Raw genomic sequence first — 14454 nt, 5'->3', positions numbered from 1 at the left:
CCATTCACTATAAGCTCTTTCTATAATGCCGCATTCTAACATTCTATCCAACTCAGCATTAATTTGGACCTGCCGTTTTGGTGAGACGGGGAATGGGTTTATGCGTACTGGAGGTTTCTTTCTGGCTTCTTCGGTCAATTCTATTCGGTGGGTGATCAGAGGGGTGGCATCTAACTTATCGTCAACGGCAATTTTAAACAAATCTTTGACTTCGTTCAGTTGATTCTGTTGATCGAGTGAGAGTTCGAACACGTCCTGTGAACAATCAATTTCATCGACAGAGATTGAAACAAGTGATGGTACAATCCCAAACTTGACCCAAAAATCGGATCCTAAGACCAATTTTTGTTTCAAGGAAGGGATAACCAGCAAATCTATCAATTTTGTCGAATCATTGAAAGTCACAGGCGTGCTCACGTAACCTAGAACTTCTAACGTTTGACCGTTGGCCGTAACTACATCTAGATCGACAGGATGGATTTTTAGATGGCACATTCTAATAAGATTCTCAGCTCCTTTACCTAATACGCTCTTATTAGCACCACTATCTAAGAGGCCAATAAACGGAATATCGTAAATCCTGACTTTGGCAAACGGACGATCGTCGTTTTCTAAGTTCAGTAACAATTCGTTGACTTCGAGGGAATGGGGATTGACATAATCAGATGGATTAACGACTTGGTACCCTATTTGGGCCAAATCTACGGTCTGATCGGAATTTTTAAAGGGATTTTGATTCTGTGAAACTACTTGCCCTTTCAAGCAGTTGGTCGCAAGTTTTTTTCGCAATAGGGGCAATTATTGGTTTCAAAATTCATGAACCCACAATTTCTACAAAAAACATGAACAGGTTTGCTACATTCCTTAAAATGGTGACCAGAAAGTCTACAGTTGTAGCATCTTCCTTCAGGTAAGGGTGAATAATTAGATAGTAAGATTTCTAGGCCATCAGGAGCAGGATTCTTCTTATGGGATTGATCGAGAGTAGACTTTCCTGAGACTTGATACGGTTGCTTCTTTTTCTGGGTTTCTCTCCAGGGTTCGGATTTCGAGCTTCCGTAGAAGTATCGCGATTTTTGGTTCGGCGTTTCGATACTGTCTCGAGTTTTCGGTTTTGTTCCGGTCCTAATTTCGTTTACCTGACTACGAACGCGAGGATTTTCTTCAGTAGTTTGAAATTTGTACCAGAACGTGGCATCCAACTGTCGACCGAACGTCTTCAAATCAGCAAGGTTATCTATCTTCGACGCAATCGCATATCCGCGGTAATCGGCACGCATATTTCTAAAAATCATCTGAAATTTCCGTTTCTCAGAAATCGATTTCGTAAACCCGTTAAATATCTTCTGCATTTCGATCAAATAATTCTGAAATTTCTCCTTCGGGCCCTGCTTACGTGCAATCGCACGCATCTCGCTCACGTGATCGTGATCCGGCGATAAAAATTCGTTCTTCATTTCGCGAACTAGCTGTTTCCATGAGGCGAATTCCTCATTCTCAAAACCGGACATGAACCAGGTCTTCGCTGGACCACGAAAGAGATTAATCGCTGACCGAACGAGTTCTTGTTGGGACAAGTTTTCCGAATTCGCGGTAAACTCGACTTCCCGGATAAAACGCATTAAACCTTGGCCATTGTCTTTCCCGTCATACCACAGGTTCCAATCGGAAACTGGGCGGCCCCTACGCGGAGGATGTGAATCCTGACGAGATCTGCGTTCGCGACGACGAGGGGTGGGCTCGCTAGATTCCGAATCCGATGGCAACACCCAATCTTCATCCGAGTCCGAACGTTCGACCCGCGATGGGCCCCGATTGCCCTTTTTGATATGAATATGTCTCACATACCGTTCGGCTTCTTCCGAATCTGAAACTCGAGCGCGGTGCATTTGGGTCGATTTTAATTTTCGCGGCGGAAATCGCGGTTCGATTAAATCTCGAGCTACAGCGCCTTCTTCGCTGCTATCTTTCTCGCTGCTTAGCATATCATCGCTTCTTCCCGATCGATTACTATTTCGCGACGGCACAGGTTTGTTTTTCCTACCGGAAGGTTTCTTCGACGGGCTCGCATTCGGAATTTGCGACAAATTAAGGTTTGATAACGATTTGGCTATACTAACTAGAAGTTCCGATTGAACTTTTTGCAAGACGCCAATAGGTGAAAAGTGGGACTGAAAATATTTTAGAGTTAGTGCCTGCAGCTGATCCAGATCTTTCAGATCTTGATCCAGCTCGGCAACTTCCAGAGCTCGGGTGCATCTGGCATAATAGTGGGCTAATCTCGTTTTCAGGGTTTCGCGGATACCGTCAAAATGCACTCGGTGCTCAAGAATATCTGCGATATTCTTCACCTCCGAATCTATAATTTGGATTTCCTCGTCAACAGATTTTCCCCACCGAGAATAATCTATATCAGGGTTCGATTCATTTTGTTCCACCTTGAGACGGTCTTTCAGGCGTCTTAGCAATGCAGCTCTCGATTCTTTTTCGGCAAATGGGACTGCTCTAATAGTTAACTCATATTCCATTTCATTTCGTGCTAAATGATGAGCCAAATAGTTTGAATATAAGTTTTGAATTTCGGAATCCATTTCCAATTTTATTCAGGTTCTAAAATACACAAAAAATAAATATAAATATAATTTGTAAGCACTATGAAGAATAAATTTTCAACACTATGAATAATTTGTAAATTTGATAACACAATTTGTAATATTTTGCACTATAAATAATAAACTTCTAAACACTTTAAATAGCTAATCCTTGGAAATTCCAATCCAGTGAATCGTTCAGAGGACGATTTTGGCACAATCAGAACTGATTTTCTTCCCTCTCCGGGGGATGGAATAATGTAAACAGGTTGAACTAGTTTTTATGTGGGCGCCAGAATGTAACTAGACAGCTGCTACACTCAGTGGGTGGGGAACATGGGAAAAGAAATTATGATGGAACTCAGGATCGTATGCTTTTCAACCCAAGACACTTTCCTCCGGAGAACTCATAAAAGGGAAATCCAAAAGGAACCAAGCTAGACAGGGACGTACCGGGTGGTACTTCGCATGCTATCAACCGGGTCAAAATATTTAATGCAACCAAGATAAAGCGGAGCTAGCAATTCCCAACCTGGACCGTTTAAGAGTGAAGTTTTGGGGGGCTTTCAGCCAATAACGTTACCGAGCAAATGGTGTAAAGGAATCAAAAATTATCTCATAATACAGAAATCCTCATACGTTGGGTTTTACATAATTTGTGGGGGTTTATTTATAAACTTGGTTTCCCTAAATGTGTTTCTTCACAATAACGTCACACGGTATACTTGCGGTTTTTTTAGGCACATTTTGGCCGGCCGATTGAAGTTTCTTCTTCCGCTGAACCCTTTTGCGTACGGTTGATGTTGGCCGAAATTTTATGGAGCAGGGCTGGACGGCTGGTTGTTTCAGCACCGCCCAGGGTATCACAGGCTCTTTACCGGCGTCCCGGAAGAGCCCACGATCCTCTGCAGGATGTCACCACCGTAGTTTGGTTATTCACCACGAGGGGACGTGCTGATGTGTTTGTCAGTCGGATTTTGGCTTTCCGACCGCTCCTTTCTGCCCGTTTAGTTTTTCTGCTGCGCCGTGCTGTTAAGCAAATGGGATAGAAACACAAAAAGGCCCTCTTGGACCTGCCAAATGGGTTTTAACATATATCTGTGACGGATTTCAATTTACACGTGGTTGACATTTTTGTTTGTTTCTTTTTAGACAAATTACCTTTTTAATGTTGTGTTTCGTCGACTGCGGTTTTACACTGTATGTGGTTTTTGTATTGTAAACCACTTTTATCTATTTAAGTAATATACATTTAATTAAGTTTTAACATTTTTACACTACATCATAGCTTCTACTAACCGTACTATTTCTTTTTTAACTTTTAGTTTATAAGGTAACTAGGTTTTTAACTAATGTAAGCCACTGTAATCCTTGCTGCGGTTTTACTTGGCTACTTTTTTCTGTAATGATAGGAAAACTTTTTAAACATTTACACCACAATGTTTTACAAATTTTACGCACTAATAATGACGCGCACTTCCGTTCTCTGAAACGGTCACAGGCAGAAAGAACTAGCCCCGCATGTACGAAAAACTACGTTACAATTGACCGACACACATACGAAGGAGAATGTAATTTTTACGCGGGTGTGTTCGCTCTCCGGGTGATCACACTTCCCCGGCATGAACCCTGCCTAAACCCGACGCCCATGGATCTCCCTCAGAGAAAAGTGCCTGCATTTAGGCGTTTAGGAAAGAGGAATTGGGTCTACTGTGGTATTACTCTCAACGGAGTACAGGAGTGGTAGGATTTTGTGGCGGAGTCACATAAAAAGCAGTAACAAACGGTTACAATTATAGAATTCATATTTTAGTTTTCTGCCAACGGATTCATTTTTCAGATTTTAAATTCAGGTTCAGATTTCAAATTCAGATTTCGATTTCGACTGACATTTAAGATTCAATTTCCAGATACCGTATGTCAGACTCAAATTTTAGATTTGAATTTCGTTTTCAGATTTCTGGTTCATAATTCATATTTTGATTTCAGATTCATATTTCAGGGTTTCTGTTAATCGGAAAAATTACCTTGGCACATTGGGATCACTGATCACATAGGTGAACTGACTGCCGGCCACCACATTTCCGGGGCTGTCTTCATCCACGCAGAGCTTGTCCTTTTCGCAGGGAACTCTGCGCAGGTAATCGGCCTCCGCTCCCCGATTGCATCCGCTGCTGTACGAAACCTTATCCAGCTTATCGAACATTCGCTGGCAGGCCAAATCTCGATTGTAGTTGTTCCGGTTCCCATAGTACTCTAGGAAGTTGTGCTTGTCCAGAACGGCCAGCGTGATTGGCTGGGTAAAATTTGTCCGGGATGTGATGTTCCCATAGATGTACCCAAACGTGTCCGATTCGGTATTTTTCTGCGAATGCTTCTCGGTCTTTTGGAAGCCGAATTTGATCAGAAACCGGAAGAATCGATCCACCGGAAATGTTCCGGTCAAATGAGCGCCCTCGAGCTGCTGTTGTCCGGTTGCCAACAGCAACAGGATAATCAGATAATTCCAGCTGGCCATGATCCAATTGCTCCTAGTCGGAGTAGGCCGAGGGCTTAAATTATTACCGCAATTGAACTTTCACTTTCGAGTCTGATTAATCTTTCGTCCTAAGTGACGACCTCGAATGCAAGACATGCCACTTTTAGTGAATTCACAAAACCATTTTTGCTGACGAAGCAAATCTTAAAAAAAAAGAATCACCAATCAATGTTGCAAAACTTTCCAGTCACCTTCGCGGGGCGATAGATCGATTAAAGTTTTCCGAAAAAATCACTTGCGCAACAGAACTGAAGGACTGCGAATCTTATCCTATTTGGAGGACCCGATTTTTGTTGTCCATTCAGCGATTGTAAAGAATTCCATTAAACGCCGAGGCAGAGTAATTCCACGATTGGCAAAGAATGTGAATACGAAACGCAACGAAACAACACACAAAAACGTAGATGGCGATTAACTGACGCAAAAACACACGCTGAGATCGAAAAATGGAGAAATGGGTCGGTTTCACGCAAATGAAAACAGGAAACAACCCTGTAGGAAAATTATTAAATTTATAAAACTATTAAGTAGATTGTTAGAAAGCGTATTGCACGGTAAACAAAGTTACTCTGTTCTGTATAAAAATCCATACAGATTCGAGAAAAGTGTCTCCACTTAGTTTTATGTTTGGGCGCTTTACACAGAGCGTGAGCAAAAAGCTTTTATACATTCGAAAGCTTTCAGCTAGTTAGTCAATTCTGTATATTTTGACATGGGGATGTCCATGCATTTTGGAAATTTCTCTGCAAAAGTAAAATTTAAAAGAATTTCTTAGAAAAAAAAACTATCTTCGCAATAATTAAGTCTTTATTTATATCATTTAAGGTAATAAAACAAACGATTTAAACGCATCCATAGCTTCCCTTCAGTAGATGTTTGTGAGTTTTTTTCTTTCGCCAGAAACTCTCAATCTTCTTTGACCGGGTACCGTTCGGATCATAAGCGGCCAACATCTGGTGCAGAATTTCGGTCTTATCGAGAACCAGCGACCGTTTCAGGTTCGTTAACTCTGTTCAGCACCGGTTCCTGAAATCAAACCAATCAATTAGGTACTGTCAATTGTTACAATAATTTTGGAAACAGATCAACTATCTTCTTACATTTTAGCCATAGCAGGTGTTTCTCTCCCGTTGACGGATCCGAAGTTGAATAACACCAACTGTAACACAATTTGCCGATTCCGATGCCAAAAGGAATAATGTACCTGAAATAGAAATCAAAGCTTAATGATAGAATAAAATTAAAGCATCAATTTGGTGAAAAATATTTATAATTTGAAACAATTGATTTGAACAATTTAATTGGTGTAAACCTGTATAAACCATATGGAATATTCCAAGAAAATTACTTTTTAATAAAATGCGTTAATGTTTTCATGGGATTTAAAACCCGGTTTAGTTTAAAATTTCTTGATTCATGAAGCATTCTATTATCTATCTATTATGGGACTTGTTTAATTTACTAACACTCACATTTTTGTACGTAATGCAGTATAGAGATCAATTTCTCGGTTCCAATTTGGCTCCCTTTTCCAGAATCAACCGCAGTCCCGTTCCGGGTTAACCTTATGAGAGTTCCGAGGAGCCCAGATATTTTTCGATGGTGCTTGGTTTTTTCTAAAAAAAATTAAATTGATACCGAAGTGTTCTAAATCTATAAGATGACGAAATTGGGTCTCATCGAACTTACTTATTTTGGCAGAACTTTTCGATGCACATCCAGCGAAAGTTCCGTCGGATAGCGATGTCCGGATAGGCTACGAAAATTTTCCAATCAGATCCATCATATCTTGTTCCAGCTCGTTCACCAGCGATTTCTGCAGAATCTGTCCCATACCGTTCCTTTTTCTTGACGAGCACTTTCTCGGCACTGGCTCGCATTTTCAGTGTTTCTAACAGTTCGAAAAAAGTGTATGGGAAAATCTTAGTAAATTAAAGTTTCATGATGCAAGCAACCTTACCTTTTTTAAATTTCGATTGTCATTCCTTGCTCAGTCAAATTAGCTTCTGTGTCACCGGATTCGGTTGTTAAAATGATCCTCGGCGATCAAAAAGTTAAAATATTTTTTCTTTTTTCGCTTCGACATCCCTTCAAACTAAATTCCAACAACAGCAAACTTTTTATACAGAGTTGACTAATCTAGTTTTAGTTCAAATCTGCTTATTGGCAACCCAAAACTACTCAGATTTGAATAGGGGATACACAAATTTTGAACAACAACTGATTAGTCATTATGAACGTGTAATTGAAACACATTTTATGAATAACTCTATTTTTCCGTGCAGCTCATTTTCTTTTTTATTTTTTATTTTTCGAAAACCAAATTTCATTCAGTTTAAGATTGTACGTACACTCAAAATGTAGGTCTCCGTACTTTATCTCCCCAGCTGATAACTTCATTTGTTTACATTTGACGCATTAGCGCTATTCAAAATTCACTACCGAAATGTGTTTCCGTTAAAACTTTTTAAAATAACAAACTTTTTTTTTTTGTTTATTTGAGACACTTTACCATCTCTGCGGCATTCGTGTATTGATTATTTGATTTTTACAGAGTATTGTAGAAATATAACATTCTTAAAGATGCTGTATTGCATAGCAGCAGATCTACCCCACTAAACCGATAAAGATAAAGATAAAGATTAAAGGAATTCTAAAAGTGAATGTTCTTGTTATTCTTCGTTTTTTTTAAATTTCGCAGACTGTTCCCCTTATATTGTGTTTATCACGTGCTTCTTTGCATCCAGTCCAGTGGCCAGTCAGTTAGAATATCTTGTATTGTAGTTTTTACACTGCAGAACTGGCAAATCGGTGCAGTAATTTTCTCGAAGATAAATTACAAACTGTAATCTGAATCTGAAATTTGATTCTGAAATTTCAATCTGAAGTCTGAATCTGCAGCCTGAATCTGAAATCTTAAACCTGAATCTGTCATTTTTTAAGTCTGTATCTGAAACCGGAATCATGGAATGTAGGTAAACCTGATATTTGAATCTGAAATGTTCTGAAAACTTTAATCTGAATCTGAAATCGGAAATCTGACATCTGAATCTTAAATCTTAACCTTGGATCTGAAGTTTGAATCTTAATATTGAAACTGAATTGCTTGCATTATTCAACTGAAAAGTGGTTTGATTTGATAAACCAGCATTGTTCTGGTCCTATTCTGTTGATAATTTGACGATACTTATAACTAAGCTAATTAAGCATTCAGTTTATTGTTTGATCAGTTGAGGAGAAACTTTTTCTAAATTCTGTTTCTATGATATCCTAGTTGAGTTACCGAATCACCGTGTAGTTACGTATAATCAATGACTAGAAGATATCTTTCACTTAGCAAATCTATGATTATTCGAGCTCAAATTAGCAAGAATACAAATTTATGGAAACGAGTAAGGTTAGGTGACAGGTAGGGAAAATTTAACTACGGTAAGATAGTGAACCCTTCTGAAAACGATATCGAGGCGTTAGCATATGATACCATATTATTTGATACCATACTGCTATTGCTCGGTTGAATTGAAGGTTGGGTTAACTCGAAGTTCATATGGGGCCCACCAACCGTCCTAGTCCGTCGAGCACTATCTTAACGCTTCCCTAAACTGGTGCTTCAGAGCCCGCGGGCTCTGTTGCCGCTGTCCTTTTCTTAGCTATTCTACTCTCATTTGAAATTTTCCTCTTCTCTCCCCCGTTCTGTTTTTCCTTTCTGGGTCAGCCAGGCGCTCATAAACCCATAAACAAAAAAAAAATTAATACAATTATAAAAATTGGAAAAATCCCTTTCAATTTGCAATCACACGCTATTTTTTTTTTAACTTAAAATTAAGTACGACCGAGGTTCAAAACATAGTTCGATTCTATGAACTTAAAGTTAGGTACCATTTTTCCTCCCTGCGTTGGTTCAAAATGAAGTTCGAACTGCGAACTCAAAATTGATCCCTTTTTTCCTTCGGCGAGTGAGCAAAGCTGAGTTCGACCATATGAACTCTCTTTGTTGGACTGAAAACACTTAGCGAGTTCAGTTCGAACCGGAGCAACCAACGAACACGTCGCAAAATTTTGTCGTTCCGGAACAATTACCGGAAGACTATGAAGGAACTTCATAATAGAATGCATGTTCACCGCGTCAGCGTTAAATTCTGTCCGTCATTGTCATCATATGATGAGCGGCTTGGAATGTCCGGAAACTTCCGGATGTTGATGACTTCCCATGGGAAGTAACATCCGGAAGTTTTCTTTGACCGGGGGTGTCAAAACTTTCCACCGCTCTGTAATTACAATGCAATGTACCGGAACAGCAACATCCGGGTACAACAAATTTAAATCATCCTTTAATTCCCTGAAAATAAACTACCCTTGAAGAAAAAGGATGAGTTCGAGTTCGGCTGCCGAACTTAGTTTTAAGTAAGCCAGGCAGAACTTAATTTCACGCTTGCCCAGCCGTACTCAAAGTTGAGGGCTGCCACTGAAGTGCGGTTTTGAGCAAAAACAACTTAATTTTGAGTTAAAAAAAATAGCGTGCACAACTGAATCAGATTATCCGCTGTTTCGAAGCTGCGCTGCTGCCATCTGGGGTAGTACGATGTTGCGTGAGCAACATTCTGGGTGAACGATAAATTATAGACGATTATACATAGCTTCGAATAAAGTTTTCATAAATCCAAATGATTATAAAAAAAAAACATTCATTTGAAAAATTGGAGTTTGTTTTCAATTAAATAAGAATATATTATCCTGGTAGGAGAGTCAATCCTATCTGATAGTTCCTTTTTAAAATAGTCAGTCGGTCAGAAAAAACTACCATGTAAATTAATCATTTCGTCCATTTTCTAAACTTTTTAATTTTTTTCAATTATCTATATTTTTGTATCATATCTTTACATTAAACTTAATGCGCTTCTTGTTAGTCTGTATGAATGAAAGATTTTTTCGTGGTTACTTTAAACTATAACGTGCTATAACCACTGATCATGGTCAGTGCTATAACTATTGGATTTGGTTTAGTTGTTACATTCAATAAGTACGTTATATAAAAATTTAAATATTTTCAGCCTAAGACAGTATAAAATGTTAAATTTTAATTTAACATTTTGTACGGCTAGTGGTTGTATAAATTAATTTTTCAATAAAATTTCCCAAAAAAATCAGATAATAAGGTCCGATAAAAGTACAAAACAAGATATCCATTGAACGATGTCAAAGAAACTTAAATTATGTAGTATTTCAAGGATATATTTTTTTATTTCAACCACCACTTTAAATATCCAAATCCGCCTTCCAGCTTTAATATTATTACGCCTGATTGTATGCAGCTGCAGAAGGAAACCTAATAGAAAATCTCAAAATTTATGTTTTTTTCGAACAAAAAATTCTAGCTTACCAATTGTTGGGTCTTTCCCAAATTTTGAAGGAATGTTTATTGACTTTTCTTCAAACAAACTGCAATTGAAAATGTGCATTTGGCTTGAGTTTTCATTTAAAAATATGTGAAATACTCAGAAGGGTTTTTGGAGCACTAAAAAATTGACCTTTTTTATTGTCGATTTGCGATGCTTCACGGCACATACACATTTTTTCCTATAGCTAACAATAATCTCTAATCCTTCTACTTTAAATCGGTATCCATCATTTTCTGAAAATCCTAACCAAATCAGAGAAAATAATGATTTTTTACAAGCTAGTATTTCCACCTTTTTGTTTACATTTTTTGCACGCACACGATCTGTCAAAAATTAGCTTCGAAATAGCGAATTCTCGATAAAATTATTGCCCCTTGCATTGAAAGTAGGATAAGACCACTACGCCATACGGCTATTGAATCTGACACCAGCTCCATCATCCAGTTTATCCATCATACTATGGTCAATTCTACAGGATCCCCAGCGAAAAAAAAATCTCGATGAACCAACGAAGAAAGTTTGCTAAAACAAACAGTTGGCCTGGAAATGATGAAGGTGATTATTACTAGGTCCATAGGTTTAATTTTATAATTGTTAACCAATAAATAAGCATCAGAAAAGATCAGAATTTTAATCAATTCGAAAGAAAATATCCCTGCTTCTAATTTTCCTTCTTTATGTGATTTTAACATATTTGTCAGTTCACAGAGCTCAACTTTCTTTTGCGTACTTTCTACATTCTGGTACGTATAGCCTTTACTACATAATTTTTCGTACCTTCATTTTTACATACTGATGGCTTCCTGCACTTACGGGTCGTTTTGACTTCTTTTCACTTACTTTTGTGTAAGATTTTCTAAGGGTGTAGCCCCCCGTAAAGTTCTCTTTTCTCTCGACGTTGCGCATTGAGCTGTCATTTATTTACTTTTTCTCGCGTACAAACAAAAGGAAATCGAAAAAGTCTCGCTGCGATCCGCCTTTGCTGCTGCTGCCGTTTTCATTGTCGCGTATTCTCGTAACAAATTAGTCGTCGTCGCGAGTTCAAGAACTTTTACGTACAAAATTGTGCTGAAAACAGTGATCCATTTTTAACTGGTAAAATCGGTTCGATCCCGGTACGTCCGTCGTCGGATTCGGTTTCGGAACTGTGCGCTACGGAGTCCGTCTTTGGGTTTCGCCATCGAAGTTTCAGTTTGTGCGGTGACGAGGGTCGATAATTGAAATTTTCCATCGGGTTTGTTATTTTTTTTCCCAACAATTTGCGTGATTCGATCTACTCTGTGTACGGTACCTGATCCGTTGTCGATAGAAGACGAGAAAATAAAGGATGACTTCAGAACCAGCATAATATAATAGCACAAGAGAGTGATGATTGTTCTTGATGGGCAGTTTTTTTTTTTTGGGTTTTTCGATGCCCACCGATGAAACCAAAAAGCAAACATGAAATCCGCAACAGCAAACATATGAATGAATGAATGAAACGAGAAAAAAAAACTACAGTTCAATGATGTTCAACCTTGAAAAAAGTCAGCGAATGGAGAAGATAAAATTAAAGCGTTTGTGTGATTCTTTTTAGGCGAGCAAATTTCGATTTTGGTGGCCTTCACTAAAGGTTGATTGGTAATTCTGCTGAATCGGAACTGTTGGGGGCCACGAATGATAGTTTGCATAACAACAACACCTGCAACTTCCTTACGAAATAATGTTCAATGAACAACATTTTCCAACATCCAACTAATGCTTACGGAAAGAAGAACGTATTAAAGCAGCGTAAGACGTCAGAAGCCGGAAGTTCAGATTCTTATCAGCAAAAGGGCGTTATTTATTGAACCCTTTTATGTTTCCTTTGTTCAGAAATTTGCTCGTTTTCAAAACAAAATGAAACATCTTCCATTAATTCAAGCTACGATTAAATACATTTGACCAGGAAAATTACTGTCGATATTTTTATAATTATTAAATTATTGCTTGGACTTTTAACAGTTAGTGAACCTTGAAATCGAAAAACAGTTTTTTTTTTAATCTGAGGTTTTGGAACTTAATTACAAGCTAATGATGTTAAAAATAGTATTAAGCTAAAAATATAGTTAAAAATACTACTAACCAGATTCTGTTTTGTCTGGAATTGATGTTCGGATTTTGTTATATTATGAATTGAATTTGACATTCCTATTTTCGATTAATTATAAGTTTTTTTTCCCTTTTTTTAACGAGATAATTTTAAATATGAGTAATACGGTGTCCCAAAATTGCATAACTCCTGGAAATCTGGGGGTCATGTTTACAGGTTCCGCCAACGCGATCTTTGAAAAAAGACCACTTTCAAAATATTCGATTTTAAATAAATTCTGGGTTAAATTTTTTTCCCAAAATATATACATAGATTTTATTTTTTTTTTTATTTTGTTTGGATTAGATACTACACGTTAAAAATGAAAAATGAACCAAATTTGTGTTAAAATGGAAAATAAGCAAGCTATTTTAATCCTAATCCGCATTAGATTTCATTACCCTAATCAACACTAGGAGTGTCAATTTGACACCACAAGCTAAAATCGTTATAACTTTTGGCGTGTTAGACCGATTTAAACAAAAAAAACCTTGTAATGTCAGTAAAATATGTTTAGAACATTATATAAGTACAGCTAAAGTTACAAGTTTTCTCGTTATAAATAATCCGAAAAAACATGCCTCACGAAAACTGCTGTAATTCATATATTACACGTCAAAAAATATTTGCCTTCTGCATATGAAAGCTGAAGTTAATGTCTACATCATGAAGACAAGAAATATTTTTTTAAATTTTTTTTTAATGAAATGGTCACAAAAAGTTCAAAAAATGGTCTAAAAAACCTACTTTTCATTCGATTGCTAGTAAATACTGTTTGAGCGATGGTAGAGTTTTGAAAAAAATATGACTACGAAATCTATTAAAATTCCAACATTTTGCTGTCTTTAGATTTTTGATGCATGCGCATTTTTTTTACAAATTGAAATTTCATCTGTTTTTGTGGTCCACCGTCAGGTTATACCCGGATTTTCAGTGCTATTAATTTGTTTGGACCAATCAAAAGTATATTCATTGGAAAGCTAATTTAATCTTCATTCTAGTGAGGTACAAAAAATCACGCTGTGAGATTTCACAAAAATATGAAAATTATAAATGTAAAATCATTCCTGAATTTCTAGAACTACAAGCAGCGCGTCCAGAAAAACGTGTTTGCTTGCTCTCCGAGTAGGTACGGTGGGTGGTGATTCGGGCAGAGAGCGAAGCCGACAGACGAAGAAATGCACGACACGAATCGTTCGTGAAAAATTGAACGCATTTTCGCTCGGTGTCCTCCATCAAAGTCTTTACAGTGTCATCCGGTACCAGTTTTTCAGTTTTGTTTCTATTTTCTTAACGTGTTCTTTTCATCTTTGAATGTCTTTTTGCTCTTCCAAAGTTCCCGCTATATTATTGCCCAGTACTGCTCCTCCGGGAAAGGTCCAGGACGGTTTGACAGGTTCATGACCTTTGGAACAAAATGGACATAATTGGCCTCATACCACTCCAGGACAATTTTAGAATAGAGGAATGATGCCAAATCTGACCAAAATAGCGGAGCTTCGTCGTGCTGCTGCAAGAACGGAAAAAGGCGCTTCTCGAAGCAGATCTCGCCATTTACTGTGTCCTTTGTCACGAAAGGCTCACTCCTGAGTCCGCAAGAGCAGATGACCTGCCAAACGAGATATTTGGAGGCGAACTTCAACATTTTCTTCTTCTTAAATTTGTCGTCCTCATCGAACTTGCTCTTGCCGGTGAAAAACTTCAATCCCGGAATTTGCTTAAAATCGGCTTTTATATACGTTTCGTCGTCCATCACACAGCAGCCATTATTTTGTCAGAACGCGATTTCCGCTGCAGTAAGTATGCTGGGGGACA

General features: G+C 37.9%; 2 protein-coding genes and 2 long non-coding RNA genes across 9 annotated transcripts in view; 1 reads left to right on the top strand and 3 right to left on the bottom strand.

The window, feature by feature from the left end:
* The window catches only part of LOC129748102 (uncharacterized), a 73295-nt gene extending 67820 nt beyond the window's left edge, over nt 1-5475 (bottom strand). For all 3 annotated transcript variants that reach the window (XM_055742582.1, XM_055742581.1, XM_055742579.1), the window contains exon 1: nt 4619-5475. In XM_055742582.1, the coding sequence (XP_055598557.1) occupies nt 4619-5109 (491 nt within the window). In that variant the 5' untranslated portion in view covers nt 5110-5475. The remainder of the gene's footprint in view (nt 1-4618) is intronic.
* Nucleotides 3255-4068, bottom strand: LOC129748103 (uncharacterized). Its single transcript, XR_008737647.1, has 3 exons — nt 3891-4068; nt 3753-3824; nt 3255-3664 (listed from the first exon to the last, which is right to left on the bottom strand). It is a non-coding gene; the product is annotated as an uncharacterized LOC129748103 (long non-coding RNA).
* Nucleotides 5476-6073: 598 nt separating the features above from the next.
* LOC129746709 (uncharacterized) lies at nt 6074-6721 on the bottom strand. Its single transcript, XR_008737354.1, has 3 exons — nt 6603-6721; nt 6231-6334; nt 6074-6156 (listed from the first exon to the last, which is right to left on the bottom strand). It is a non-coding gene; the product is annotated as an uncharacterized LOC129746709 (long non-coding RNA).
* Nucleotides 6722-11511: 4790 nt separating this feature from the next.
* Nucleotides 11512-14454, top strand: part of LOC129744886 (EH domain-binding protein 1) — a 63262-nt gene continuing 60319 nt past the window's right edge. For 2 of the 4 annotated variants that reach the window (XM_055737637.1, XM_055737635.1), the window contains exon 1: nt 11513-11763. The gene's annotated coding sequence lies outside the window, so the exon portion shown is untranslated. Of the gene's footprint in view, nt 11764-14454 lie in introns of all 4 variants that reach the window. The other 2 variants (XM_055737638.1, XM_055737636.1) reach the window with 2 other exon arrangements.

The sequence above is a fragment of the Uranotaenia lowii genome, chromosome 2 (assembly GCF_029784155.1).
Source record: "Uranotaenia lowii strain MFRU-FL chromosome 2, ASM2978415v1, whole genome shotgun sequence".
Classification (NCBI taxonomy): domain Eukaryota; kingdom Metazoa; phylum Arthropoda; class Insecta; order Diptera; family Culicidae; genus Uranotaenia; species Uranotaenia lowii.
Note: the sequence above shows the minus strand (reverse complement) of the source record. Positions and strands in the feature narration are given on the sequence as shown.